The sequence below is a fragment of the Macaca nemestrina genome, chromosome 17 (assembly GCF_043159975.1).
Source record: "Macaca nemestrina isolate mMacNem1 chromosome 17, mMacNem.hap1, whole genome shotgun sequence".
Lineage (NCBI taxonomy): Eukaryota > Metazoa > Chordata > Mammalia > Primates > Cercopithecidae > Macaca > Macaca nemestrina.
Genome location: NC_092141.1, coordinates 39,262,765 through 39,288,744, shown reverse-complemented (window position 1 = coordinate 39,288,744; position 25,980 = coordinate 39,262,765). Strand labels below are relative to the sequence as shown.

The 25,980-nt window shown below is 52.3% G+C and overlaps 1 protein-coding gene and 2 long non-coding RNA genes across 3 annotated transcripts; all 3 read right to left on the bottom strand.

Moving 5' to 3' along the window:
• Positions 1-8,323: 8,323 nt before the first annotated feature.
• LOC139359294 (TBC1 domain family member 3B-like) lies at positions 8,324-14,792 on the bottom strand. The gene is made up of 8 exons (XM_071081918.1): positions 14,686-14,792; positions 13,389-13,437; positions 12,744-12,864; positions 11,972-12,066; positions 11,510-11,575; positions 10,940-11,039; positions 10,429-10,581; positions 8,324-9,436 (listed from the first exon to the last, which is right to left on the bottom strand). The coding sequence occupies exons 1-8, from the start codon at positions 14,790-14,792 to the stop codon at positions 8,967-8,969; spliced, it is 1,161 nt and encodes a 386-aa protein (XP_070938019.1). The 3' UTR covers positions 8,324-8,966.
• A 336-nt stretch (positions 14,793-15,128) lies between these two features.
• Positions 15,129-16,291, bottom strand: LOC139359543 (uncharacterized). Its single transcript, XR_011615587.1, has 3 exons — positions 16,252-16,291; positions 15,683-15,763; positions 15,129-15,232 (listed from the first exon to the last, which is right to left on the bottom strand). It is a non-coding gene; the product is annotated as an uncharacterized lncRNA (long non-coding RNA).
• A 1,267-nt stretch (positions 16,292-17,558) lies between these two features.
• On the bottom strand, positions 17,559-19,435 carry LOC139359542 (uncharacterized). The gene is made up of 3 exons (XR_011615586.1): positions 19,320-19,435; positions 17,827-17,899; positions 17,559-17,664 (listed from the first exon to the last, which is right to left on the bottom strand). It is a non-coding gene; the product is annotated as an uncharacterized lncRNA (long non-coding RNA).
• Positions 19,436-25,980: the final 6,545 nt, after the last annotated feature.

The window sequence follows — 25,980 nt, the reverse complement described above, 5'->3', positions numbered from 1 at the left end:
CTCTTGACCTCCTAATCTGCCGGCCTCAGGCTCCCAAAGTGCTGAGACTACAGGTTTCAGCCAGGATGCCCGGCCTATTGAAGTGTTTTTAAGTGGGCAGCGGTATGTTTGGATTTGCATTTCTGAAGTTCGTTTTGTTGTGAAAAGTTCATTCTGCAGATTGGTGATAGTTGGTTAGAGTGAATATTAAGAGACTACAGTCATTTTCCATTATCTTCTGTTTTTCTTTCCTTGATTTTAGTTCCCCATGGTCAACCCCTCTGAAAATAGGTGAGTAGAGTACAGTGAGGTAGAATCACGTGTTGTGTAATGCAGGAGGGAGGTATGTTCTTAGAAATACCTCATTAGGTGATTTTGTCATTTCACAATCATCTTAGAATGTTCTCAAACAAAGCTATATTGTATAGCCTACTACATACCTAGGCTACATGGTATAGCCTATTGCTCCTAGGCTGCAAACTTGTACATTTCATTAGTGAATCCCGCAAGCAACTTAACATAATGGTAAGTATTTGTGTTTTTAAACATAGAAAAGGTACAGCTAAAGTAATGGTATGAAAGAAAAAAAAAAATGCACTTGTATAGGACTTTACCATGAATGAAGCTTGCAGGACCAGAAGTTGCTCTGGGTGAGTCAGTTAGTAAGTGGTGAGTGAATGTGAAAGCCTGAGACATTATTGTACATTACTGATAGGGTTTGGCTGTGTATCCCCACCCAAATCTCATCTGGAATTGTAATCCCAATGTGTTGAAGGAGGGAGGTGACTGGATAATAGGGGCAGTTTCCCCCATCCTGTTCTCATGACAGTGAGTGAATTCTCTTGAGATCTGATGGTTTTGAAAGTGGCAGTTTTTTCCTACATACAGATTCTCTTTCTCTTGCTTGCTGCCATGTAAGACGTGCTTGCTTCCCCTCCCACCGTGATTGAAAGTTTCCTGAGGCCTTCTCAGCCAGGTGGAACTGTGAGTCAATTAAACCTCTTATCTTTATAAATTGCCCAGTCTCAGGTAGTTCTTTATAGCAGTGAGAGAACGGACAGCTACAACTACCGTAGACTTTATAAACATTGTGCACTTAATGTACACTACATTTAGTTTAAAAATTGCTCTGTCATGTTGCTATGGCTATCACATCACTACGTCACTAGGCAATAGGAATTATTCAGTTCCATTTAATCTCATGGGACCACCATTGTGTATGTGGTTGTTGTTATGCAGACTGTATTTTGAGAGAGACCACATTCACATAACTTTTTCATAGTAGATTGTTTAAAAATTTTTTTAATCTTTAAAAATTTTTTTGAGGTGGAGTCTGTCTCTGTCACCCGGGCTGGAGTGCAGTGACACGATCTGGGCTCACTGCAACCTCCCGGGTTCAATTGACGTTTCTGCCTTAGCCTCCTGCTTAGCTGGGACTGCAGGCGTGAGCCACCACATTCAGCTAATATTTTTGTATTTTTAGTAGAGATGGGGTTTCACCACGTTGGCCAGGCTGGTCTCGAACTCCTGACCTCAGGTGATCTGCCCGCCTTGGCCTGCCAGAGTCTTGGGATTATAAGTGTGAGCCACTACACCCGGCCTGTTCTATTTTATAATTGTTACTAATCTCTTACTGTGCCTAATTTGTAAATTAACATTTTTTATAGGTATGTGTGTATAGCAAAAAACAGAATTAAGTGCTCAGTACCATTTGTCATTTCAGACATCCACTGGGGTTCTTAGAATGTTTCTCCCATGGATAACTGGGTGACTACTACATTTAGGAAGTGACTGAAGTGGTCCTGATGAAAGGCGATGCTGGCTTTAAGTAGGGTAACAGTGGAGATGGAGAGAGATAGGCAGATCTCACCAGTATTGAGGAAGAGGAAGGGCACAATATAGTTATGGATTAAAAGTGAGGTTAGGGCCGGGCGCGGTGGCTCACGCCTGTAATCCCAGCACTTTGGGAGGCCGAGGCGGGCGGATCACGAGGTCAGTAGATAGAGACCGTCCTGGCAAACATGGTGAAAACCCGTCTCTACCAAAAATACAAAAAATTTAGCCGGGCGTGGTGGCTGGTGCCTGTAGTTCCAGCTTCTAGGGAGACTGAGGCAGGAGAAAAGCATGAACCCAGGAGGCGGCAGAGCTTGCAGTGAGTGGAGATCGAGCCACTGCACTCCAGCCTGGGAGACAGAGCAAGACTCCGTCTCAAAAAAAAAAAAAAAAAAAAAAAAAAAAAGGAATAACCAGTTAAACCAGTAAGATTTGGATTTCTGATCCCCTAGCTGACCAAAAAATCAGCTGACCCCCTTCTGATCCTCTAGCTGACTGACAGATTCATAGGAACGATTGTTATTTCAAGCCACTGAGGTTTGGGACAATTAACTTTTGTTGCAGCAGCTGATTAAGACAATGCGGATTCTCATTAGTTGCATCACTTTGACAAGTCAGTCTAACCTCTTTCTTCTACCAACACCACCACGACCACCACTGCTGCCGCCCTCCACTGTACTCCTAAAGACAGTGGCTACTTTTGGGGATTCTTAATTTCTTGAAGTCGCTATGTGGAGGCCAAAGCAACTCCACGTTGGATGCTAATCTGCCATGTTGACTTCAGATTAACCTCTGCTCTGGGAAGATCATTAAGATTTCCAGTTTGTCTGTTATTCCTTGTGTAAGATCACATACTTACTGTAAATCCTGCTCTCAGGGTAAAACAGCTTTGCTGTTATCATACTTTAATTGTCCTACACATCACTTCTGAATCATGTATACCCTTTCCCTGTGGTATATCAGCCCTGGGTCTGCAGGGTAATGGTGCAGGGATCCACGATCTCATCTCTCCACCACCAGACACTGACACGGCTTCTGTTTGTAAGTCCCTATTAAATGTTACTTTTGTTGTTGTTGTTGTTGTTTTGTTGGTTTGTTTTGTTTTTTTTTTTTCAGATGGAGTTTTTCTCTTGTTGCCCAAGCTGGAGTGCAATGGCGTGATCTCGGCTCACTGCAACCTCCGCTTCCCGGGTTCAAGTGATTCTCCTGCCTCAGCCTCCCGAGTAGCTGGGACCACAGTCATATGCCACCACGCCTGGCTACATTTTTGCATTTTTAGTAGAGACGGGGTTTCTCCATGTTGGTCGGGCTGGTCTCGAACTCACAACCTCAGGTGATCTGCCCGCCTCGGTCTCCCAAAGTGCTGGTATTACAGGCGTGAGCCACCGCGCCTAGCCACTTTCTAAGAGACAGGATTTGTCAGTGGCTTTCTTCTGCCTCTCAGGTTCATTGTACTTTGGGGGTAGGCTAGCATAGATTTGCCCGCCGTGGAACAACTATGAATATTTTATGAAAGAATGGCGGTGTTACAGTTGTGGAATACCATAGTCATATTACATTCAGGGAGTGGCAGCCCATGCTGTGTTTCAGATGTAATTTCATTCCTCCCTACAGGCTGGTGAGGCCGGAAGACTTTGGGGTTACATCGTTGTGCATTTTGTTGGCGTAGGAGAAGGTAATATTTGTGAGTCTTGGCGTTTCAGCATGAAACTGAGAAAGGGAAGCTCAGTGAAGAGGAGAACAATGGTAGAGTGAACACTTTTTTTTTTTTTTTTTTTTTTTTTTTTGGAGTTGGACCACCCTGAAATAAGTACGGATTTCTGAGCCACCAATGACTGTCCATGGCACAGATCCAAGCATACCAGTCAGAAAGCAGCCACTTCCCAGGGAGCATCATGTAGCTTTTAGGCTCTAGGGACACCACAAGCCACTGTCAGGTGAGAGGTGCAATTCACACAACCCAGCACAGAGGCCCCCTCTTTATTTCTCAAAATTTTGGGAGAACCCAAGACCCATAGCCTTTATTTTAGGGACTGTTTAATGGGCTTGGCAGAGAAAGAGACTATGTAATTGACCCAGGTCTTTTGAGCTCTTAGCATTAACTGAGATCCTGTAACATAGGCAGATTTAGCCCTTTTGTTTCTATTTCTATGTTTAATATAAATGTATATTAAAATTTTGCAAACATTTAGCTTTTGGCTAAAGTCAGCTTTCGGCCACATCTGTTGATCAGCAGGGAAACAGAGGGAGAAGAGGGATTTTCACACTTAGCAAGCAACTCATGTGTGCCAGTTGCACAAAAGAGAGGTTATAGTGAGATATCCAATTCCCATTAGAGAAACAAGGGAGCTAGAACTCAGAGAACATAAGTGATTTGCTGACAGTCAAGGTTTGTGAGTGGCGGTGCTGGGATTGGAGCCAGGCTCACTTGGCCCTGAGGTCCATGTTGAACAGAAACCTTCTCTATGATTCCCCAGCAGACACACATAGCCATGCCGTTTCAGGTCCACTCTCAGGTTGCTTCTGCTGGGGCCTTATGTGCCTGAGGGCAGAAACTCATAATCATTTGAGGACCCACGTGGTGTTGCAGTCCAGCATGACCATTTCAAACTCTAACCACTCCTGCATCTGCAAAATGGCATTTTCCCTGCTGGGTGTCTAGGGTAGGGTAGCATCCTACCCTGTATGGTTCCTAGCTGGGGCCCCTGTCACCAGGGAAATGGTGCTGGTTCTCACCCAGAAATAGATAAAGAGGAAGTGTCTCTGCTGAATAAGAACAGGTGTGCAAGCCTATCCCGACTCCCTGCTCCCTGAATGAAGCAGGGCCTCCTGGCATCGCTTGATGTTTGTGACGCTATCCCAGGTTGTACTGGCAGCAGCCAATACCAGGGTTTTCCAGAGGCTGAAGTCCAACACACGGTTAATGTCATTGCCTTTTCCTCCCTTCCTCGGGATCAGAGGAATAAACATCTCTTACTTAGAACTGTTCTATGCAGACTTAGAGTGGCAGAGGACTAACTTAACCTGTCAAAGGCTATTTTGAGCAAAAGTCACCTTGTGTCACTGAAGCTGTAGAACTGAGCCACAGAAGGAAACTGTTAAAGTCGCAGGGTCGAGGACTAGGTACCTATGTTATCCCAGCTGCGCAGAAGCACAGCCTGAGTCTTCTCTTCCGCTGAGCCGAGGGCGGGTGGAGAGCCCTGGGAGAAGAAGGAGCGGCCCTGGTGACCAGTGCCCTCTCGGTTCACAAGGAACGTCTCCTCTTGTTTACGTGACTCGGCTGAGCTTGCTACTTCTGCTTTGAGAGTCAAATATCAGGATCAAGACTTTAATTATCCCCAATTTACAGATGATGCAACCATATTGGGCAGGAAAGAAAGTCACCCTCGGAGAGCAAGTTGGGCCTGGGCACTGGCTGAGGACACAGGAATGATCATTTGGGATGTAGCTTAATAAGCGGCCTCACAGGTGTTCTGATCCAGGTGTCGAGGGGATAGAGCAGAAAGGTTGCCAGGGAGACGCGGGTAGGGTGCACTGCGAGAGTGGGAGAAATTAGAGAACTCGCAGCAAAGCCTTGGGACACTGGGAGGGGGTGGACCACTGTGTTTTCTGCTGTAGGAGAGGAAAGCAAGAAAAGGAATCTGTGTGAAATCCTGGCAGCCTGCAGGAGAAGCAAATGCCCTTCATTTTGTTCTTCCGCAGTGAGACTGGCATCCCTGTAGCTTTGGGAAACCAGGCTAGTGTGGATGCCAGCTCACTCCAGTGGCCTGATGACTGGGAGACCATGGGCTGGGGTTCTGGTCTGGGCTCCTAGGCCTGATGGGAAGAGAGTTCAGCCCCAGGTTTCCTGTACTTCAGCTCATATCCAGAGGATGGTAATTGTTGAAATGAGAGACTCAAAGGAAGCTGGAACCTGAACTTTGTTGTTGTCCCATGTGGACTCCTGTGTTCACTTTCTAGTTCTACCTCTTGCCGTCGGTGTGTTCTCAGGTAACTCACTTAAACCTTTCTGCGTCTCATTTTGTTCATTTATAAAATAAAAGATATAACATTTATGTCATATATTGTCCTGAGGATGAAATGGGAGAATGAGGAGCTTCTTCTGAATTCCCTTGGCTTCCAGTGGGTGGAGGCCAGAGAAGCTGCTAAACATCCTGCCAGGCGCAGGACAGCCCCCGTCACAAAGAACTGTCTGGCCCCTGATGTCAGTAATGAGTAAAACTCAGGAGCCCTGGTGTGGGGGAAGGAGAAGAAACTCAGAAGCTTGGCACATCTCAATTCAAACCCCGGTTGTACCACCTCCAGCAGGCCTTGGTCAGGGAATAGTATCTAGCTAAAATTCGTTGACTTCATTTTGTTTTCATAGAATTTATGTTTTACTGGCTTTCCATTTGTGAAAGTGATAGAAGTTTCCTTTAAACATGAAGTTGTAAATATAAACAAGTAGGCCATTCACAGAAACATATAAAACATGTCATAGGAAAGGTGGCACTCTCATATGGCAATAATTACGACAGACGCCGGCAAATGACCTGAGTGACCCGGAGTGACCTGAGCACTGAGTTTCAAACGCCGTCCGTAGGACGTCCTGCATCCCCCAGACCCTTTCCTGGGTCCTCCTGGGCCCCAACACTCCCTAGACCATCCAGACCTCAGGCAACCCACCTCTCCGTTGCCAGAGGAGTCTCCGTTCCCGAACATGCTGGTCACCATCAAGAGCAGCTGCTCCTCCTCCAGGCAGCTCAGCTTATACTTGTCCACGCAGAGAACCTGGATGGCGCTGAGGTGGACACAAGCCCTCAGCTCCCAGTAGACACTCTGGGCTTCCTCCCACACCTTCCCCCCGGCCGGGACTCCTGTGCTCATCTGTCTCTCCCAGTACCCAGCACAGGCGTGGCACAGAGGAAGTGAATGGACTGATTTGAACACATCATCCTCGGTTCTCCTTCCCCACTCAAGCCCTGCAGCTAACCCATCAGCGAGTCCTGGAGGCTCTGCCTCCAAAATACTGCCTATCCCATGTCCAAATGCCTCTCACCACGTCCACTGCTACTTGCAATTGTGTGTGTGTGGAAACATTTCCACAAAATTGGAATGAGCCGGTCACAGCGCCTGGAGGCAATGGCCGGGGAAATGTGCCCTCGCCTTGTTATTCTATCCAGGCCCACCCAGCTGAGGATGGGGGACCTGCCACCACCCTCCTGGCAGTTCCAGACTCCTGGGAGCCAGCAGGTGAGGAACCAAGAGTATTTTCAGCCACCTGGCTGACCTGGTCATCAGTCACTCCCACCTTGGCCTAGGCCTCTACATGGCACAGATCACAGCTCATTCCAACCTGGCATTACACTGGCCTGTGCCCTGTCCTCAGGGTCACACCTGTCTCCCAGAAGCCGTGCAACCCTGAAAAACCCATGAACCTGTCTAACAGTCAGGTTCCTCCTCTGTGCATTAACAATGACATTGACGCCTGCTTTGTGGGGTGCTGGGAGGGTAGAGGGAGGTGTATGCTGGAGAGCTCCCCGAGGGCAAGGCCTGGCTCTGCATCACTCACTCTCAGATCCTCAGAGCCTGGAGCTGGCCCAGCATGTGGCCACCATTCCCTAAGAGTTGGATTTGATCTGTGAGTGCTGAAGGCAGAGGATAGAGCTTCGACAGACCCCCTGTGTCCTGTCTTCTTTATCTGCAGCTTACTCATCCTCTCCCCTTTCACATGCACCCTGCAGAGCAGGTGTTCACTGAGCTTCCACAAAATTCACTAGATCAGCTGATGGATACTGGGGCCTGGATTCACTGTCAAAGTGTTTCTCAAAGGGTGCTCTCCAGAACACCATGGAAAACTCATTTGCTGTATAAGTTTGAAAACCCCTGCCCACAGGTCTCCCCTTGTGTATGAGCAATCAGCTCTACCATTCAGCCCAGGTGTGTGTTTGCTGAACCATCTGGAGGAAGCTGACGTGACATGAGCTGAAGGCAGAGGGTGAGTCCGAAGTGGGATCTTGGGACATGTATGAGAAGTTAGGCAAAAATAGGATAATTCCAGCCTTAATAACCTTAGATAATAGTTCACATTATTATTTAGTTAATAGGATTGTACCCACGTTAAATTGCTAATTTTTTTAAGAGGGGAAGTCTGACTCGGTCACCCAGGCTGGAGTGCAGTGGTGCAGTCATGGCTCACTGCTTTCTGGAACTCATGGGCTCCAGCAATCCTGCCTCAGCCTCCTAAGTGGGACCATAGGCACCCGCCACCATGCCAGGCTAGTTTCTTTGACTTTTCTCTAGAGACAGGGTCCACCTGTGTTTCCCAGGCTGGTCCCAGACTTCTAGACTCAAGTGAACCTGAACGTCCTGCCTCGACCTCTCAAATTGCTGGGATTACAGGTGTGAGCCACCACACCCAGTCTAAATTTCTTATGTGCCATGGGACTGCAAAACGTCATTATTAGGGGCAGCTGGAGGGAAGGTATAGGAGGCCACTGTAGTGCCTTTTCAATCTTTTATATCTAAAATAATTTCAACAGAAAACATTTATTTTAAAACATGAAGGGGTTAATCGTCTATGAGTTGAAAATACAAAGGCAGGCACACGGTGTTGTGGGAATTCAGAAAGCTGGTCACACGGCTGGGGGTGCTGGGAGGGGCTGGGCATGGTTGGCTTTGTGATCTGGGGGCTGGTGTGTTCCATCTGTGAAGGTCTTTCGAGCTGCACACTTTCTTAATCAATTTTCATAAGTTTAACAAAAAATAAAACGAGGACGTGAAGTTTGCTTGGGTTGTTAAGTCTCGGGAAGTTATCCAGCCATGAGCCCTGCCCCAGATGCTTCTAGAACCCTGGAGGGAAATGAGAATTTTCCAAGTAGAGGTGACAGAGGCAAGGCCCTGAGGTGGGAGCACGCTGCTGCTTGTCCCTAGCTGTAAAGGAGCCGTCCTGGTTGGAATCAGTGCTGGGTGCAGTGCAGGGCTGGCTGGAAGTCCATGTCCACATTGTGGCTCAGTGCGGTGAAAGCCAATCTCACCCCCTCCGCAGGGTGTTCCGCCTGCCAGCAGGTGGCCAGCTGGTCTTCCTGGGATACGGTGCCATTGTAGAAATTGGGTGCAAGTCTCTTGTCCGTAGACGGGGTGCCCTGTTGTAGTGGGATATCTCCCGGCCTCCCTCAGTCCTGATGGGCCTGGGCAGGGCCTGGTGTCAGGGTCCCCGCGGGCTTCTCGAGCTGGCCCTGTCCCACAGTCCCGGGGCTGTCCAGGACACATTCAGAAGGGACACGGACCCAGCAGCTCTGTTCGAAATCATAATGGGGGAACCAAGGGCCCCCTACATCCAGGTCCGTCGGGAGCCGGGGCATCGAGTTCCACTCCAGGAATCTCCAGGAACCCTGAGGTCTTCCCTGAGCCGGGACCGGGCTGGGCACATCCTGAGTGCCCACAGGGTAGGTGTCTTCCCGGACAGCCACACCAGGACAAGATGTGGAAGAACGAGGTGCCCATGGTGGGGAAACTAACCAAATGGGCCGCTGGAACCGGACTGGTGGGCCTGGAGGGGTCTGCCTGTCCCCCTTGCAGTGGGTCATTCTGCCACTTGAAGTCAGCACAGGCCTCGGTGCCGAGGACCCTTGCTCGGGTTTGGCTGAAAGAAAAACAGACGTGGTCAGCGTCTCCACTGAGCCCATGTAGGCCTTTCCCGGCCAGGCCCCACCTGCCTGGGTCTCTGGAGTCCTCAGGATCTCTGTGTGGCCCCGTGGTCTGACACTGAGGACACGCCTGTAGTCTGCTGATCCCAGAGGGAGGGGTGTGTGCTGCCTGGCATGGGGAAGCTATCAGGGCATGACAGGTAGCTCCTAGGACTGTCCCCAGGGTTCGGACTGGCTGGGGGCTTCCTACCACACACCCTCGTCCCAGGGCTGTTGGGCCAGGGATACAGCCCCCAGTGAGAACTCAGGTGGGAGGGGACTTGGATGTCACCCAGCCCCTTGTCACCTCACATGGGGATCCATCTCCACAGTGGGTGATTGGACCTGGATGTGGGTCACCCTCTGCCTTCCTGGGCTGCCCAGTCCATGCCAGGACTGACCGTTCCCACATCTGGCTGAATTATTGGCTCTGGCTCTCGCCTGGGGTGCAGCCTGTGCCCTCTCCCTGAATGCTCTGGGGTCAGGGACACCCGATTCCCTTGTCTCCCTGGCTCAAGGCTTGTTGTCCTGGAAACCTTGAGATTGTTGTCCTGGAGGAGCGTGCAGGAGTGAGGGGCCTCTGCTGCTCTCTGAGGCTGTGGGTGCTTGCAGGGAGGGGCGTGGTTTCCCACAAATGGGTCTGGCTTCTTTAGTGCCCTTGATGGCCTTGTGATGGGGAGACAGAGACACTGTGGAATGTGGGAGGCGGCTTGTTGGAAGGTCTTGCCCACATCGCCCTCCTGCGGTCACAACACATCCAGTACACACGCACTGAGCGCCTGCCGTGAGGACCAGCGGGCCTCCTGTACTTTCTTAGAGTCCAGGAGGAAGAGGAGGAAGAAAAGGTGAAGAGGAAGGCCCAGGTAGTAGGGTTGCGGGTCTCGGGCACTCCCCTATTATTGACTGCCCCAGAGGGTGACATGGGGGGGGACATGGCACTGGAGCTCACCTGGGGGTGGCAGGTCCCCTTGCTTCCTTGTTAGTTTCTTTGTAGAGGCCCTAAGATGCTTGAGCACAGAGTCATCATCCAACTCCCAGGCGTGGAAGAACAGGTTCCGAAACCGTGCCCACAGGCCAGACCTGGATGTCTTCATGAGGCGCTCTAGGGACAGGGTGGACATCAGGTCAGGAGAGTTCCCTGGGAGGGGGCACAGCTGATACCCCGTGGCCACTTCCGTCTCCCACTAGGCGATGCGGGAATCTTTTGTGGCCACCCCACGGGTTTGGATGTGCACAGGAGACCGTGGCTGGGGGAAGTGGGTAGGGAAGTGCTCACGACATTCATCTGGGTCATGTGGGGGACGGGCTCGGTGTCACTGTGCCTTGTCCAGCCCACCTGGCCAGACCTCCCTCTGGGCCAGAACAGAGGATCATGAGGACAGTGTGAGGAAGCTGCCCTCGGGTAAGTCAGCGTCTGACCCCAGGGCTCCCCAGGCCCCACTGGGCACATGTAGACTTACTCCTCTTAACTTTAAAGGCAATGCTTGTCATCGGCATCAACACCTGTTCTCCTTCCAGCAAATACACGTCCCACAGGCGCAGGATGAGCCCAAGAGAGATCTGTGGGGATAGCAGGTGTGGGAGACTGTAGCCCTTCCAGGCTGGGGCTGGTAGCTCGAACTGAGCCCACTGGGGCTTCAGTCCCCAGAGTCAGTGACCTTCCCCATGAGGGTTTCCTGAGCCCTCCAGGACGCTGGGTCAGACAAGGTCTTGCAGCTCCTCATGGGGGACACTCATTGGACTGGGAGTGTGGCTCCTGGAGAGAGGGGCTTGCCCAGGGCTTGAGGCTTCCCTGATCCCTCCCAAGTCAGGTCTTGGCCCAGTCTGCCTATAAGGCTGGTCCTGAGCTCCAATCATTGCCCTGGGATGACCCCTCTTGGGCAGAGGGTTTGGTTTGGGTGTCCTGTGAGGCCTCCCCTGTGGGCGGAGCCTCCTGTGGGCTGTGGCTGAGCCAGACCCCCAGGCTGGGGAAGCAGGGCACTGCAGGGCAAGGAGGGTCCCTGAGCCAGGGTCTCCCTGTGCCTTCTTACCCCGTCATTCAACATCTGGAGAAGCCAGCCTAAGGAGGAATCCTGCGCGCAAAGACCTTCCTTGTCCTGGTGGGAGGAACAGAGGTGCTCAGGGCCCCCTGGGCTGCCCTAAAATCCTCCCTCTTCCAGGGCCTCTGAAGACCCTTCCCCTAGTGCAGAACACTGGGCGGTGTCCAGGGCTCCCCCCAACACCGGCCCCTTCCCACACTCCCGGTGGACACACTGCCCTTTGCCCTGGTCTGCGGGAGCTGGGCCCCCATCCCTGTGCCTCTGTCTCCTCCAGGGCAGGAAAGGAATCCAACTCCCAGCCCATGGAGAACCCGACGTCCCGGGTCAGGCCCTGGCTGGACTCAGCCAGTCACCAGCCCCACCAGGGGCTCCAGTCCCCGTTCCTCCAGCGCCACGGGAGGCAGAGTCTCTGGGGAAGAGCCCAAGCTTGCTCACCAGACGCCATAAACTCACCAGATGCCACCTGGTCTTGTGTTGTGACGTGGGGACCACATGCTCCTGATGGTCTTGGAGGCCCTGGACTGTCCCGCCATTTGGGCTGTGGAATCCTGAGAAGCCCCAAACCCATCAAGAAATCAGAGCCTTCCCCCAAGATGTGGAGCCATCAGCAGGAAGAGCTGGGCAGCTGGAGAGGCCCCCAAACCTCAAGGCCTTTCACGCTCCCATCTGGTGACCCACCATGCAGCCTTTGCCCTGGGGACGTGGGGCAGGAACATCCCCTGGAGCCTGGCTGGAGGTTCCCCTGGACACCTCCTGGACCAGGGTGCAAAAAGGGCAAACATGACTTGAGGCCACCACATGGCAACCAGAGCAGGGTGGGTGCTGGGCTCTTGGTCGTCTCCTGGAAGTGAGGTCAGACCAGGGGACACGGGTTGGGGAGATGCTGCCACCTGGGCTTGGTCGGCCCATTCATGGGCACCAAGGGCAGCAGGACTCTCAGGGATTGGAGAGTCAGCTACACAATCAGATCCAGAGGGCGTGGCAGCAGGACACAGAGGGTGGCCACGGGGAGGATGAGATGCCCTCCGCTGATGGGGATGAAAAGTGTCTGACTTGGGCTTTGGGGTCAGCCGCGGACTCCTGTGGGACCCTCAGCAGAGACATCCTAAAGACTCCCAAGGAGCTGGCCAAGGAAGGTGCCTTGGCTGAAAGCTGAGATCATCTGGCCATGGTGGCCGTCCCTGGGTCTGACTGCATGAGGTCCCTTGGGCACCTGTTCACCTACCCTGCAGTGAGTGCCTCTCCCTGGCCAGCAGCTGCACCAGTGCCCAGAATGCATCCTCCTCAGGCAGATAAAGGAGGAACAAGGCCGCGATGGGGCTCAGGTCCCTGCAATAGCCCACCTCCTGCAAAAGCCAGAGTCACCGTGGAAGGACATCACCTGGGAGGACTGAGGTCACCTGGGAGGACTCATGTCATTGGAGAGGGCAGAGGTGACTGGGGAGGCTTCCTCTGAAGAAGAGGCTTCCTCAGGATGCAAATTCATTTCATGACAAGAGCCAAGTCCATCAGGCACTTCAGCACCTTGTCCAAACTGTCTCCTGATGGCACCATCCCGCATGCGACCCTGCCAAGCTCCTGGGCTTTGGGGCAGCCCCAGGAGGAGGGCGTCATTTCTTGTTCTGAGAAGTGGTGGTCAGACCCAGGTGACACCAGGAGTCCAGGCCCCGACTCCTTTGTGTCTCAGCTTGACCCCTTGAGGCCACCCCCTTGCTTGGAGGTTTATGCCAGCAGTGAGCTGGAGTTCTACCTTCTATATCCTGGTGGGTCACAAATACTAATTTTAAAAGAAGCAGCGACACCCCCACCAGACACCCACTCCTGTGAACAGGGAAATACTGCTGGGAACATCACTGCCGGGAATACTCACCGGGTTATACTCCGAATATGCCAGGAGGATGTAGAATAGTTCCCGCTGCCTAGGAAACAGAGAAATGAGGCTTTTGTTTGTTTTGTGCAGATGCCGTAAGTTTCACTTTGTCTACAAAGCCTAACAACAAATCCCACTTTAGGTTCAGATGATTCACCAGATAAGCAGTGAGCTCTTCAGGGCCTTTGACTTTGGGGAAATGTTTCAGTAAAATCCACATCTGTGACATGCAGATAGCCCAGTTGTACAGTGACTTGCCTGATCCTTTTCACTCTGAATGATTTTCTTTATTTATTTTCAGTTTGCAGACACGCCAGTTCAGCCTTTGGGTGTACAGTTCCTCCACGGTTCTAAACCAATGGGCAGAGTCTCCTGGCGACTGCTCCAGCCCCTCCTGAAGCAACTCCTTCATCTTCCAAGTCTCCCGGGTGGCCCCTATGCACCCGGCGTCTCCCTGATCCCTCAGCCCCCGGCCACCCAGACTGCTTCTCAATCCCTATGGTTTGGCCTTTTCCAGAATGGCCCAGGAATGGGAATCCTATGTGGTAGCTTATTGGGACTGGCTTCTTTCCCTCAGCAAAATGCATCTAGGATCCACCCACGTTCGTGCGGGCATCACTGGCTCATTCCCTTTTCTCACTGTGGCTACCGTTTAAAGGGAGGACCAGCCTTGCTCTCCCTGTTCCCATGTTGAAGACTGTCCCCGAAGGCTCCTTGTGTGAGTGACGACGAAGCAAGCAGTGGACGTGGCATGCAGGTTTCATGTGCACATCAGTTTTCAAATCAGTGCGTTCAATATTTGTGATACTTTGGGGACACGTGGTTGAAGTGCATTGAGCTTTGTGAGTCACTGCCAAACTGGCTGCCAAAGTGGCTGTGCCATGTCCTGTTCCGAGCAGACCAGGATGACAGTTTCCAGGACCCCTAATTGCCCCAGCTTTTGGTGCTGTCAGTGTTGCCTGGAGAGGCTCATGGGCCCTCCATCCTGCCACCTTCCCGTGAGTCCTACCATGGGTCCCCGTGGGTCCGGGAGAGCACTTATCACCATTGTGCATGATTTTGTTTGCTGCCTTCTGTCTCCTCAGGATCCTCCTGGGTTCTGACCCCACATGTTCCAGTCTGGCCCAGGGCTTGGAACCAGGTGCTCAGTTCATGGTGCCGGCTGCTCCCTGGGTCAGGGGAGGTCTTGGCAGCTCTGTCATCCCCCCTAGGTGACCCTGGCCTCTTCTCCGGGGAAGCCCCCATCCCTTTCGTTCACTCCATCTCTGATGAGACCCTGTGGCTCCCATAGGCTTACTTGGTTCCGTATCGATCCCTGAAGAAGATGTGAGTCCTTAATGTCCTGCTCAAGTCCACATCGATCTGGTGGATGTGTTCAGATGACCTCTTGCCCTTCTCCTTCATGACCTGTAGGGCAGGGCCAAGAGGAGGAAGCAGCCTCAGAACGGATGGAAGGCTCCCTGCCCCAAATGGCAGTCAGCGCACAGTCAGCACTCCGGGAAGGAAGGAAAGCAGGAAGGTTTCCTTCTCCACAAAGCTGCTTTTTGGCTTGTTACTGAAGCCGGGGAGGGTCACCAGAGCCAAGTTTGTCTGTGGCGACTATGTCACCGTCCGTGCCCAGGATGTGCATCTGACCATCCTACCCACCCCCCAGCCTGGGCTTGATGCTCCCTCCAGCTGGAGACCTGAGCCCCTGACACGGCCTGTCCTGTTTGTTGTGCTCCGGCTGAGTGTACCTTGTATGTTCTGGGGTTTTTCGACTTGACTTCCTGTATGTTCAGCAGGACTGACCACACTTGGCCCCGGATGTTCATGGGAATGCCCTTATATACTCGATCTCTCAGCTGTGGGCAGAAAACAACCTGGTGTCACAGGCCACGGGGCTACCCCAGTGAGGACCAGAGCCCGAGGATTCTGGAAATGGTTGGTTTTGGCCCCATGATTCCTCGTTAGAGGTGACATTAAGCTGGGAGACAGTCTCCCTTCCCAGGACTGAAAGAGTGGATAGACACTCAGAGTCGGGACTCTGATCTGAACGTTCTCCTTCCTTTGGGTCACCAGGGCATCCCTAGCCTTGAGCTCCGGGTGGTCCCAGCCCTAGATTCAGAATCCCTCCCGGCAAGGTGACGCTTGCACAAATAGGCAGGCAAACCACCGACCAGGCCTGCAGTCCTCTGGGTGAGGACAGTGTGCCACCCGCCCTCTGAGAGGCTGACGGTGCCAGGCCACAGCCATGGGTGCCCATCCCCTGTCTCTGCAGAGTGGTTCCCGGGGCCTCTCCCTCCACACATTACCTTTTCACTGTTCTTATATGTCTCCCATTGTCCCAGCATTTCCATCCACTTGCTCTTTCGTGTTATCTCCCGCCGCATTTGCTGTCAAATGGGGAATGTTGGAGTTAGCGGAGCTGCCAGGCTTCCCAGAGCCGCCCGTGGATGCTGTATCTTGGGCTCTGGATCCCTGGTGGACCCAGCTGGAGAGAGCCAGGGAAGGGCAGACCCTAAGGGTTGAGAGCCTTTGAGCAAATGAGCGCCAGTGGGCTGGCTTTGGGACCCCGGGACGTGCCATCCTCAGGCCACAGACACACCAGTCTTAGGTCAGGTCCCAGCCTCTAGGTGGGGTCCTGACACAGGCGGGCAGCCACCCCCAAGCCACAGCTGTGGTTCTCACTTTGGAATCTTATCAAGCTGCCAAAGTTACAGCAACCTGGGGTCAGTTCCAGCAGGGAGTGCTGCCCCTCCCAGGGACATCGTGTTGCCCTCACCCGCCACCATCCAGGCCAGCTGCCTCCTCTGCCTCACTGACCACCCGCCCAGTCCCCACATCCCTGGTTCAGCCCCCTCCCCATGCATCAGGCTCTTACCTTCGCCTCCCGAGCAGTGGCAGGAGGCAGCTCTGTCTCACTGTAAGACAACCCAGGCAGAACTGAGGACCTGCACAGGGCCTGGAGCTCCCCGAGACTGGGACCCAATCCCCAGAAAGGACAGGCTCTGTCCCTATCCAGCTCAGCGCTCAGTCCAGGAAAAGACACAGGGAAGGGAGGACAAGGGCCTTCCTGTGGGGCTGACTCCCAGGAGGGGCAGGACCTGGGAGAAGAGGGAGTGCGGGGCCAGCCTGGCCGGGGTTACTGGGGCCCCTGGTGTGGGGGGTGGCCAGGCTGCACAATGGGGCTGCCCGTCCTGGACTGGAGGTGGTGCTTTCTGCTGGAGCTGAGAAAGGTCAGGCCTGAGGTGGGATGGGGGCTGCCCAGGGTGGGCGACTGGGCCCTGACAGGAGTCCCTCAGGGAGTGACCACATCACACCACCAGGGTCAAGGGAGCCTGCCCTGAGACCTGCCCGGTGTACTCCTGGTGTACCAGGGCCCCATCCCACTTAACAGCCCCAAGGCCCTTGCAGGTTCTGACTCCCAGTTTCCACCTGCCTCTCCCTGCACCTGACCCACACACCCTGCCTTTCAGAAGTGGCACGGCTCATCAGCTCCCTGCCACCCTACCTCCCCTGGGATCCTCTGTCCCTCCATCCTATGAACCCTAAGGGATGGACTCCTGGCTGGGCTCCTCTTACATGGCCCCAGGTCCTTTCCCAGCACCAGACCTAGCGTCTCTAGCCACAAGCCCTGCTGCCTTCCTGGCCTCACCATGAAATACCCAGAACGGGGCCCTGCCCATCTTCTCCCCCATTCTCCTAGGGCCACCGCTCCCATCGTTCCCATGCCTTTCCCCCTTCCCCATGGGGACAGTGAGGGCTGTAGCTCTAGGGAAATGAGGGAGGACAGGGGCAGGTGGGCCCTCAGAGACCTGCTGGACAACAGCCCTGAGGCTGGGCCAGGCGTCCCCTCACCCTGTAGCCACAACCCTTGGATTTCACTGGCGTTGTTTCCAAGTAGACATGGCCAGACCCTCAGGCTACCCCGCTTCTCTTGTGCTAACTTGGGGACAGAACTGCTGAGAGTCCAGGGACCTGACCTAGCCCAGTCTCCATTCCCACCCACTCCCTAGATGGGCCCCGCCCCTCTGGCCTAACAGCAACCTCGGGCTGGACCTGCAGGGGAGTCAGGGAGGAGTTCTGACCCTGGAAAGCAGGTTGGCCTGACCCGGCGAGGCAGTCCTGCCTCAGAAAGGCCTTTCTGAAAGCAAACCCATCCCTGAGCTGAGACAGGTGCTTCAGGGGTGAGGGGAGCACAGAGGACTCACTGCACAATCCCAAAGCGATCAATGTTGTTGTAGATTCCAACAGGCTCAGGCCCCATGTCCTCTGGCAGCCAGGCTCGGTGTCCCTGTAACCCAGAGGGAGGTTTGGTGAGGGGTCCAAGGCAAAGGGTGCAAGGGCCTGGGGGTAGTGGCCACCCGTGCCCACTCTGTGCTCCTAGGGAGCCCAGGACCCTTTGACCAGGGCGCACTGGAAGAGGCCTCCCTCCAAGGAGCAGACCGACCTGTACCTTCTCATAGTTCATGATGATATTCTCTCGCTCCTGTGCCCGCAAACTATCTGCATCCTCTATGATTACCATCCTGTGAGACAAAAATCATCTAAAAGTTACATTGTACTTGAGAGCTTCGGAGAACACCTGAACCGTTCCCGCCAGGCTCCCAGATGATGGCTGGCCGTGTAACCCCGACTCCATCACCTTCCCCAGTTAAAAAGGTGCCAGACTTAGTGTCCCACACCTGCAGGAGTCTCTGGATTCCCCAGTCCCAAGCAGGGGTGGGCATCATCCCAAGGACTTGAGGACAGTGCGACCTCGACAGAGAGTCCCATCATCCCCAAATGCCATGAAATGGGGACACACCTGCCCCAGCAGGTTGAATAGTGTCCACCTGCCAAGGGTGAAGGGCCCATGATGGGCTATTCCAGGGATATGGAGGGAGAGTGGGTTCAGCGACCAGAGGTCTCTGTACAATCGGCCTCCTGGGATGCTCAGGACCACAGAGATGTCCAGTTTCCTACAGGGAACAAGATCTCTCCTGACTGCTCTGTTCTTCTCCACTCATCACTCTGGCTCCCGTGGCTGTTGAGTCTGAACAGTGAAGCCACTTTAGGAATAATGCCAGTTGAGCAGGAGGGTGTTCGGTTTGGGGGATGAAAATGATCTATTGTGCTAGTGGAAACCCTCACTCGGGGAGGGACTGGACTCCACCATTCTGAGCTGTCCCTACAGGAGGGGGCTTCATTTTCCCAGGTCGCTGAGGAAGGACAGTGGGTCCTTGGTCCCAGAGAACACCTGGATGGACCATCCCTCCTGGGAACACTTGGGGCAAAAGGAGGGCGAGGCCTCGAAAGGACCAGAGAGAGCAAGAAATATGTGGAGAGAACCCCAGTGCCCGGACCCCTTTGAACAGAAAAGATAGTCTCCCCCCAGCCAGCCCTCCAGGGCTCCTTCATTTTCCACAGCTACCCAAGGACAGAAGGTTCCCCAGGACAAGGGACCATGTGTGTTCAGTGAGGCCCACAGCCACCATCAGGACCCAGCTTAGGGCACAGAGGTGTTCTGAGGACCCTCCTATTCCCCCACCCACAGTGGATCTATCCCAGTGGCTCTGCCAGGGCCAGGCTCTGCCCCATCGGGATGGGAAACCTGGGAAGACTTGGGATCTAGGGCAGAGAGGTCACAGGGTTCAGGCCTGAATTCCAGCACAGCGTACGGCAGGGCTGAGATCAAAACCCAGGGTCCTGTCTGGATTCCCAGGCCGGTAACCGCCTCCCTGACCCCAGACGTCTCACCTGTCGAATGGGTACACTAGGGAACAGCACTCACTCTATGAAGCCACCATGAGGACGAAAGAGCCAATCGTCTACCCTGGCAGTGTAGAACGGGCGACCGGTGAGTGCTCTGGATGACCCTCCTCGGTAGCTGCCCAGAGGCCAACACCACCCACAGCATAGCCACTGTCCCCAAGTCAGCCTGGAGGGAAGAGAGCAGGTCACACTCACCTGATTCCGATGAATCAGTTGGCCTGTGTTATGCCTCTCAGGTAGAAAACCTTTGAGTCCACAAAACTGGTCCCAGATACCACTGTGCGTGTGTAGCTGATACCACTGTGCGTGGGTAACTGCCGTAGAACACAGAGGCAGGCCGGACAGCGGATTGGTGCTAAGCACCAGTGACATTCTGATGTCATGGCACGCATCACAGTGGGGCCTTGCCCGGCTCAGCAGGGCCCAGAGTCAGGGTCCTCCACTGCCTGAGGCGGCCACATGCCTGCCTGCAATGTGTTTGTGTGCATGCGTGCACACCTGTACATGGGTAAACACATCTGTGCACGTGGGTGTGCCTTCTCTGGCCAGGCCTGGCTGCCCCACTCATGTGTGCACCCAGTTCCTCATCACTGTCACCCCCGAGGCCCAGGACCGGTATCAGAGCATCCACGGGTGTTCCCTCACCTCAGCCCTCCTCGCCCAGGGTGGTGTGGGATACACATAAGGATGGAGGGAAGTGACCACTACTGTTGAATCTCAGAATACAAATGCTACTACTATTACTTAATGGTATTTTCGTGTCTCTAATGGTATCTTTTTTTTAAATTTCTGATATTTTAACTGGGTATTTCTCACCATGACCCTTGAATGTTCTAGCTAGAGGATCCTGTGGGGAAAGTGCCAGGCACACAGTAGGGCCTCACTCTATTCCAGACATGTTATCTAAAATCTGGTTCATCTGTCCTTCCTGCCAGGGCCTAGGGGATGCCAAATTCCAGGGTCCAGAAAGAGCTTGGGATAAAATGAAGCTTCAAGGGGTGAACTTTGACCTGGACTCAGTCTGCCTGTGCCACTCAAACGGAGTCTCAAGTCCCAAGATAGGGCGTCCAGATGTCTCAATGCAGGGACCTCTGATCGACAGCTGCTCCCCTGTACTCATTAGCAACCTCATCCACCCTACTCTCAAAGCACACTTGGCCCTCATATCCGGGAGCTCTGCATCTGTGGATTCAGCAACAGCAGATGGAAAATATTCAGAAAATAAATTGCATGGTTATGTCTCTAGTGAACATGTGCAGACTTTGTTCTTGTCATCATTCCCTAAAGAATACAGTATCACAACCATTGATGTAGCATCTGCATTGCATTACATATCACAAATAATCTAGTAATGGTCTAATGTCTACTGGAGGATGTGAATAGCTTTTATGTAAATACTAGGCCATGTTATATCAGGGACTTGAGCATCCATGGATTTTGGCATCCCCGGGACCCTAGAACTAATCCTCCATGGATACCAAGGGACAATTGTATAAACTCACTCAGGAAGGCTGCTCATTTGAGGAAGGGCCCAGTTCAGTTCAGACAGGGACATCATCCCTGGACTACTGTCCATCCATCCAACCATCCATTCATCCATTGCCACCACCCTCTAGTGCTGTCCCAGTGACAGCCCTAGCAAGTGGAGACATTTAAAAAGACCGGTTCATGTTGTCCAGCTTTGAGGTCTTGGAAGAATTTGCACCAGTGTGAGAATAGGGGGTCAGTTTCCTCCAGTATCCAAAGAGCGTATCAGGGCCCCTTGGGGTGAGGAAAGGAGCGCGGCCTCTCCAGCAGCCACACGGGCTGCAGTACGATGGGGCTGCGGCTGGCCCTGTTTATCACTTGGCCCTCATCAGAGGAACAGAAAGACCAGGGGGCAGAGGAGGAGCATGGGGCAGCTGGTTGCCTAAGCAGAAGGCACCTCAGGGAAGGGGTTTTAGTTTGTTTTCACACTGCTGTAAAGAAATACTTGAGGCCGGGCGTGGTGGCTCACACGTGTAATCTCAGTGCTTTGGGAGGCCGAGGCGGGTGGATCACCTGAGGTCAGGAGTTCAAGACCAGCCTGGCCACATGGTGAAACCCCGTCTCCACTAAAAATACAAAAAAAGTTAGCTGGGCGTGGTGGCGGGCGCCTGTCATCCCACCTACTTCGGGAGGCTGAGGCAGGAGAATCCCTTGAACCTGGGTGGCAGAGGTTGCAGTGAGCCTAGATGGTGCCATTGCACTCTAGCCTCGGTGACAAGATTGAAACTCTGTTAAAAAAAATAATAATAATAAATACTTGAGACTGAGTAGTTTATAAAGGAAAGAGGTTTAATTGACTCAGAGTTCAGGGAATTACAATTATGGCAGAAGGCGAAGGGGAAGCAGACACCTTCTTCACAAGGCGGCAGGAGGGAGTGAGTGGAGAACGAGGAAGTGCCACACTTTGAAACCATCAGCTCTCCTGAGGACTCCCTCACTCTCAGGGGAGCAGCACGCGGGAAACTGTCTCCAGATCTAATCCCCTCCCCCAGGTTCCTCCCTTGACACAGGAGGGATGAGTTTTGGGTGGGGACACAGAGCCAAACCTATCAGGGTCTCAGCCTGACTTGCAGCTCCCCGGGGCTGAGGCTGAGTACAGATCTGCCGGGCCTGCTCTACAACACCGGGGGCTCTGCCTGTGCGCCCCCATCTGCTGCTTCCTGGGGTGGTGGCTGCTTCCTGAAGAAGAGGTTGGATCTGCTCTCCTACCCACCCCTCTCCAGGGCCTTGTGGTGCCCTGGCCACATCTTCCCAGGGTAAGGGCAGGAAACTGGGCTCCTTGCCCTTCTTGTTGCTTGGGTGACAATCCTGGGGTCATTCGTAGGCCCTATCACTGTTCCTCCTTCTAAATGGAGAGCATATTGGCAAATCTTCCTGGTAGAGGCCGGGGGCTCATCCCTGTTATCTGTTCTAGCTTGGTAAAGCCAGGTGAAGACATCTGGGCAAGCAGAAAGTAGAGTGGCCCCCAGGAAGGGTGGGTGGAGGGTGCTGGCCTTTGGGCTTGCCTGGACCAGCGTGTGAGGGGGTAAGATTATTAGCAAGTACGGTTGTCAGGGCTAATATCAGGAGGCAGTAATAATGCTGGTGGGGGTATGGCGGTGTGGCTGGCTTGGTGTGGGGCATGAGAGCCAAGGTTTGTCAGCTGACAGAGAGGCGCCTGACCCATGGACTAGCGGCTGTGGAACCCAGTGGTTGCCCTTAGTTCCTGGATCCTGGGAGATTTCTGGAACCTGGGCCTGGGGCAGCCTAGGGGTGGAGGTGGTGGGTGACAGGGGTAGGGGTCTCTGCCTCTCTCTTTCAGTAAGAGGGAGAACCAAGAAAGGCACTGAAGCATGGTCTGCAGAGAAGTCACCTGTGCAAACACCAGGAGAATGAGGGGCCTGAGTTGTCTTCATTTCTCCTAAAAACATGCATTCTGTCCCAGGACACCCTGGTGAGGGCACGAAGCACAAGGTATGTGTGTGTCTGTGTGTGTGTGTGTAGGTATATGCATGTGTATGTATGTATGTGCATGTGTGTGTGCAGGTTTGTGCATATGAATGTATTTATGTATCTGCATGTGTGTGCGTGTGTGTGTGCGTGTGTGCGTGTGTGTGCGTGTGTGCATGTGTGTGTGTTGCAGGGCTTTACAGTGGACAGGATGTGGGAAGGCAGCTGCAGTTCCAAGCTACAAGTCTTTCTGATAGAATGATTAAGATTCCCTGGACCACAGAAAGAGTGTTTCATTTGCACCCAGTTTTATTAGCATTTAAATCTGCATTATTTGTAGCAGGTAAACCTTACGTTATTTAACTATTTTTAGAAACATTTACACCAGCATTCCCCAAACTTTTTGGCACCAGAGACCAGGTTTCTTGAAGACAACTCTTCCATGGGCCCGGGAGATGGGGAAGGGATGATGCGGAGATGATTCAAGCCCATTACATTTATTGCGTGCTTTATTTCTATTATTATTTCACATATATTTCTATTATTATTTCATTCTGCCTCTCCACTGTCTGTGGGCTAACAGGCTGTGGTAGTTTCCTAGGACTGTTTTACAGGACCACAGACTGGGCACCCTCAACAACAGAATGTTACTGTCTCACAGTCCTGGAGGCCATGACTCCACCATCAAGGTGTCAGCAGGGTGGGTCCCTCTGAGGCGGTGCAGGAAGGCTCTGTTCCAGGCCTGTCTCTTGGCGTGTGGGTGGCCATCTTCTCTCTGCAACTCTTGGTTAAGGGTGACTCTGGTGAGGGCTCAGAAGAGGAGAGCCGGACAGAATGTCGGTAGCATATGGAGGGGGTCAGGCCTGGTGTCTCATGCCTGGAATCTTAGCACTTTGGGAGGCTGAAATGGCAGGATTGCTTGAGGATGAGACTTCAAGACCAACCTGGCCAAGATAGGGAGACTCAGTCTCTTAAAAAAATAAAAACATGGAAGAGAAAAATCATCCAGATGAAGTCTCAGATGGCAATGAAGAACACGTTATTGGAAACTGGAGGAAAGGTGATGCTTGTCATAAAGTGACAAAGAACTTGGCTGCATTGTGCTCCTAGTGTTTTCTGGAAGGCAGAGCTTGAGAGTGATGAACCTGAAATTTGGCAGAAGAAATATCTAAGCAAAGTATTGAAGGAGCAGCTTCATTCTCTTGAATGTTTCTAGGAAAATGAAAGAAAAGAGGAAAGATTTAGAGACAGAACTTATAACCAAAAGGGAAGCAGAACTTAAAAACTTGGGAAGGTTCTAGCCTTCTCAGCCTGTCCATATTGAGCAGATAAGAAAGTGTGTTTGGGAGAGAACACGAGGGTGTGGGTCAGGAGGCCTGCATGGATCAGGGCTGTGCTCTTCACCAGGACGATGGAAGAGAGACCTTGAAGGCAGTTTGTAGATCGCTCAGGCTGCACTCTCACCAGAGGACCACGGTGTCAGGGCACTGATGGCCTCCCAGAGTGCTGGGATTACAGGCATGAGCTACCACGCCAGGCCTATTTTTTGTATTTTTAGACAGTCTTGCCCTATCACCCAGGCTGGAGTACAGTGGCCCTATCTCAGCTCACTGCAGTGTCTGCCTTCCAGGTTCAAGCAGTTCTCATGCCTCAGCCCTCTGAGTAGCTGGGAATACAGGGGCGTGCCACTGTATCTGGTTAATTTTTGTATTTTTAATAGAGATGGAGTTTCACTATGTTGGCTGGGCTGGTCTTGAATTCCTGGCCTCAAGAGATCCACCTACCTTGGCTTCCCAAAGTGCTGGATTATACGTGTGGGCCACGGCATGTGGCCCAACTCTGCTGTTTGAGCGAAGCTCCCGTACACTAGGTCATCACTGACTTCCCAGTTGCTGAATCCAGTTGTCTTTACTGAGTTCGTCCTTAATTTAACTTTCTTTTGCATTGAAGCTACTGACTGCAGCATTTTGAAACTCTGTTCCTTTTATTACTATGATTCTACTTTACTTATTTTTCATCTTATCTCAGTCTGTGGCTTCTCAGACTTCCTCACGATGGATTGCTTATTTTAAAAACAAAAATTTAAACCTCCTGAGTAGTTCAAAAATTATATACCTTTGACATTTTTAAAACTTTTCAAATAGTCGCAAGAATAGTTCAGTGATCACCAGTTGTTACCATTTTGCCATATTTTGTTTGTCTGTGTGTCCCTCCCTTTCTACCTGTTCCCACATATATGTGTATCTATGAATATTCATTTTTTTAACTTTAATAAATTTTCTTCCTGTACAATTTGAGAGTTAACTGCAGATTTCACAGCACTTCACCCCTAATTTCTTCTATATATCTCCTAACAATAAGGGATTTTTTTTTTTTTTGAGAAGGAGTCTCAGTCTGTCGCCCAGGCTGGAGTGCAATGGCGCAATCTTGGCTCACTGCAACCTCCATCTCCTAGGTTCAAGCAATTCTCCTGCCTCAGCCCCCCAAGTAGCTGGAATTACAGGTGCCTGCTACCACACCTGCCTAATTTTTGTAATTGTAGTAGAGATGGGGTTTTGTCATGTTGGCCAGGCTGGTCTCAAACTCCTGACCTCAGGTGATCTGCCCTCCTTGACCTCCCAAAGTGGGATTACAGAGGTGAGCCTCTATTCCTGGCCTCTTTTTCCTTTTGTAATTAACAAGTGATCTATAGAATGATAGAAACATTGTGCATATTCTGTTGCATAATAATCTTTACTTAATGGTTTCATCTGGATTGCTTCTTGCCCAAATCAAATATTACTATAGTGATTATAAAATGGAGACTTTCCTATTTTTTCTATATTTTTTCTATGTTGTCATTCTTCTGTAAAGATTTTTTTTTTCTTTTTTTTTTTTTGAGACGGAGTCTCGCTTTGTCGCCCAGGCTGGAGTGCAGTGGCCGGATCTCAGCTCACTGCAAGCTCCGCCTCCTGGGTTTACGCCATTCTCCTGCCTCAGCCTCCCGAGTAGCTGGGACTACAGGCGCCCACCACCTCGCCCGGCTAGTTTTTTTTTGTATTTTTAGTAGAGACGGGGTTTCACCATATTAGCCAGGATGGTCTCGATCTCCTGACCTCGTGATCCGCCCGTCTCGGCCTCCCAAAGTGCTGGGATTACAGGCTTGAGCCACCGCGCCCGGCCCTGTAAAGACTTTTTATACTCTTTTTTTTTTTTTTTTTTTTTTTTTTTTTAAGATGAAGTCTTGTTTGTTGCCAGGCTGGAGTGCAGTGGTGTGATCTCAGCTCACTGCAACTTCTGCCTCCCGGGTTCAAGCAATCCTCCTGTCTCAGCCTCCAGAATAGCTTGGACTACAGGCATGTGCCACGGCGCCCAGCTAATCTTTTGTATTTTTAGTAGAGACGAAGTTTCACCATGTTGG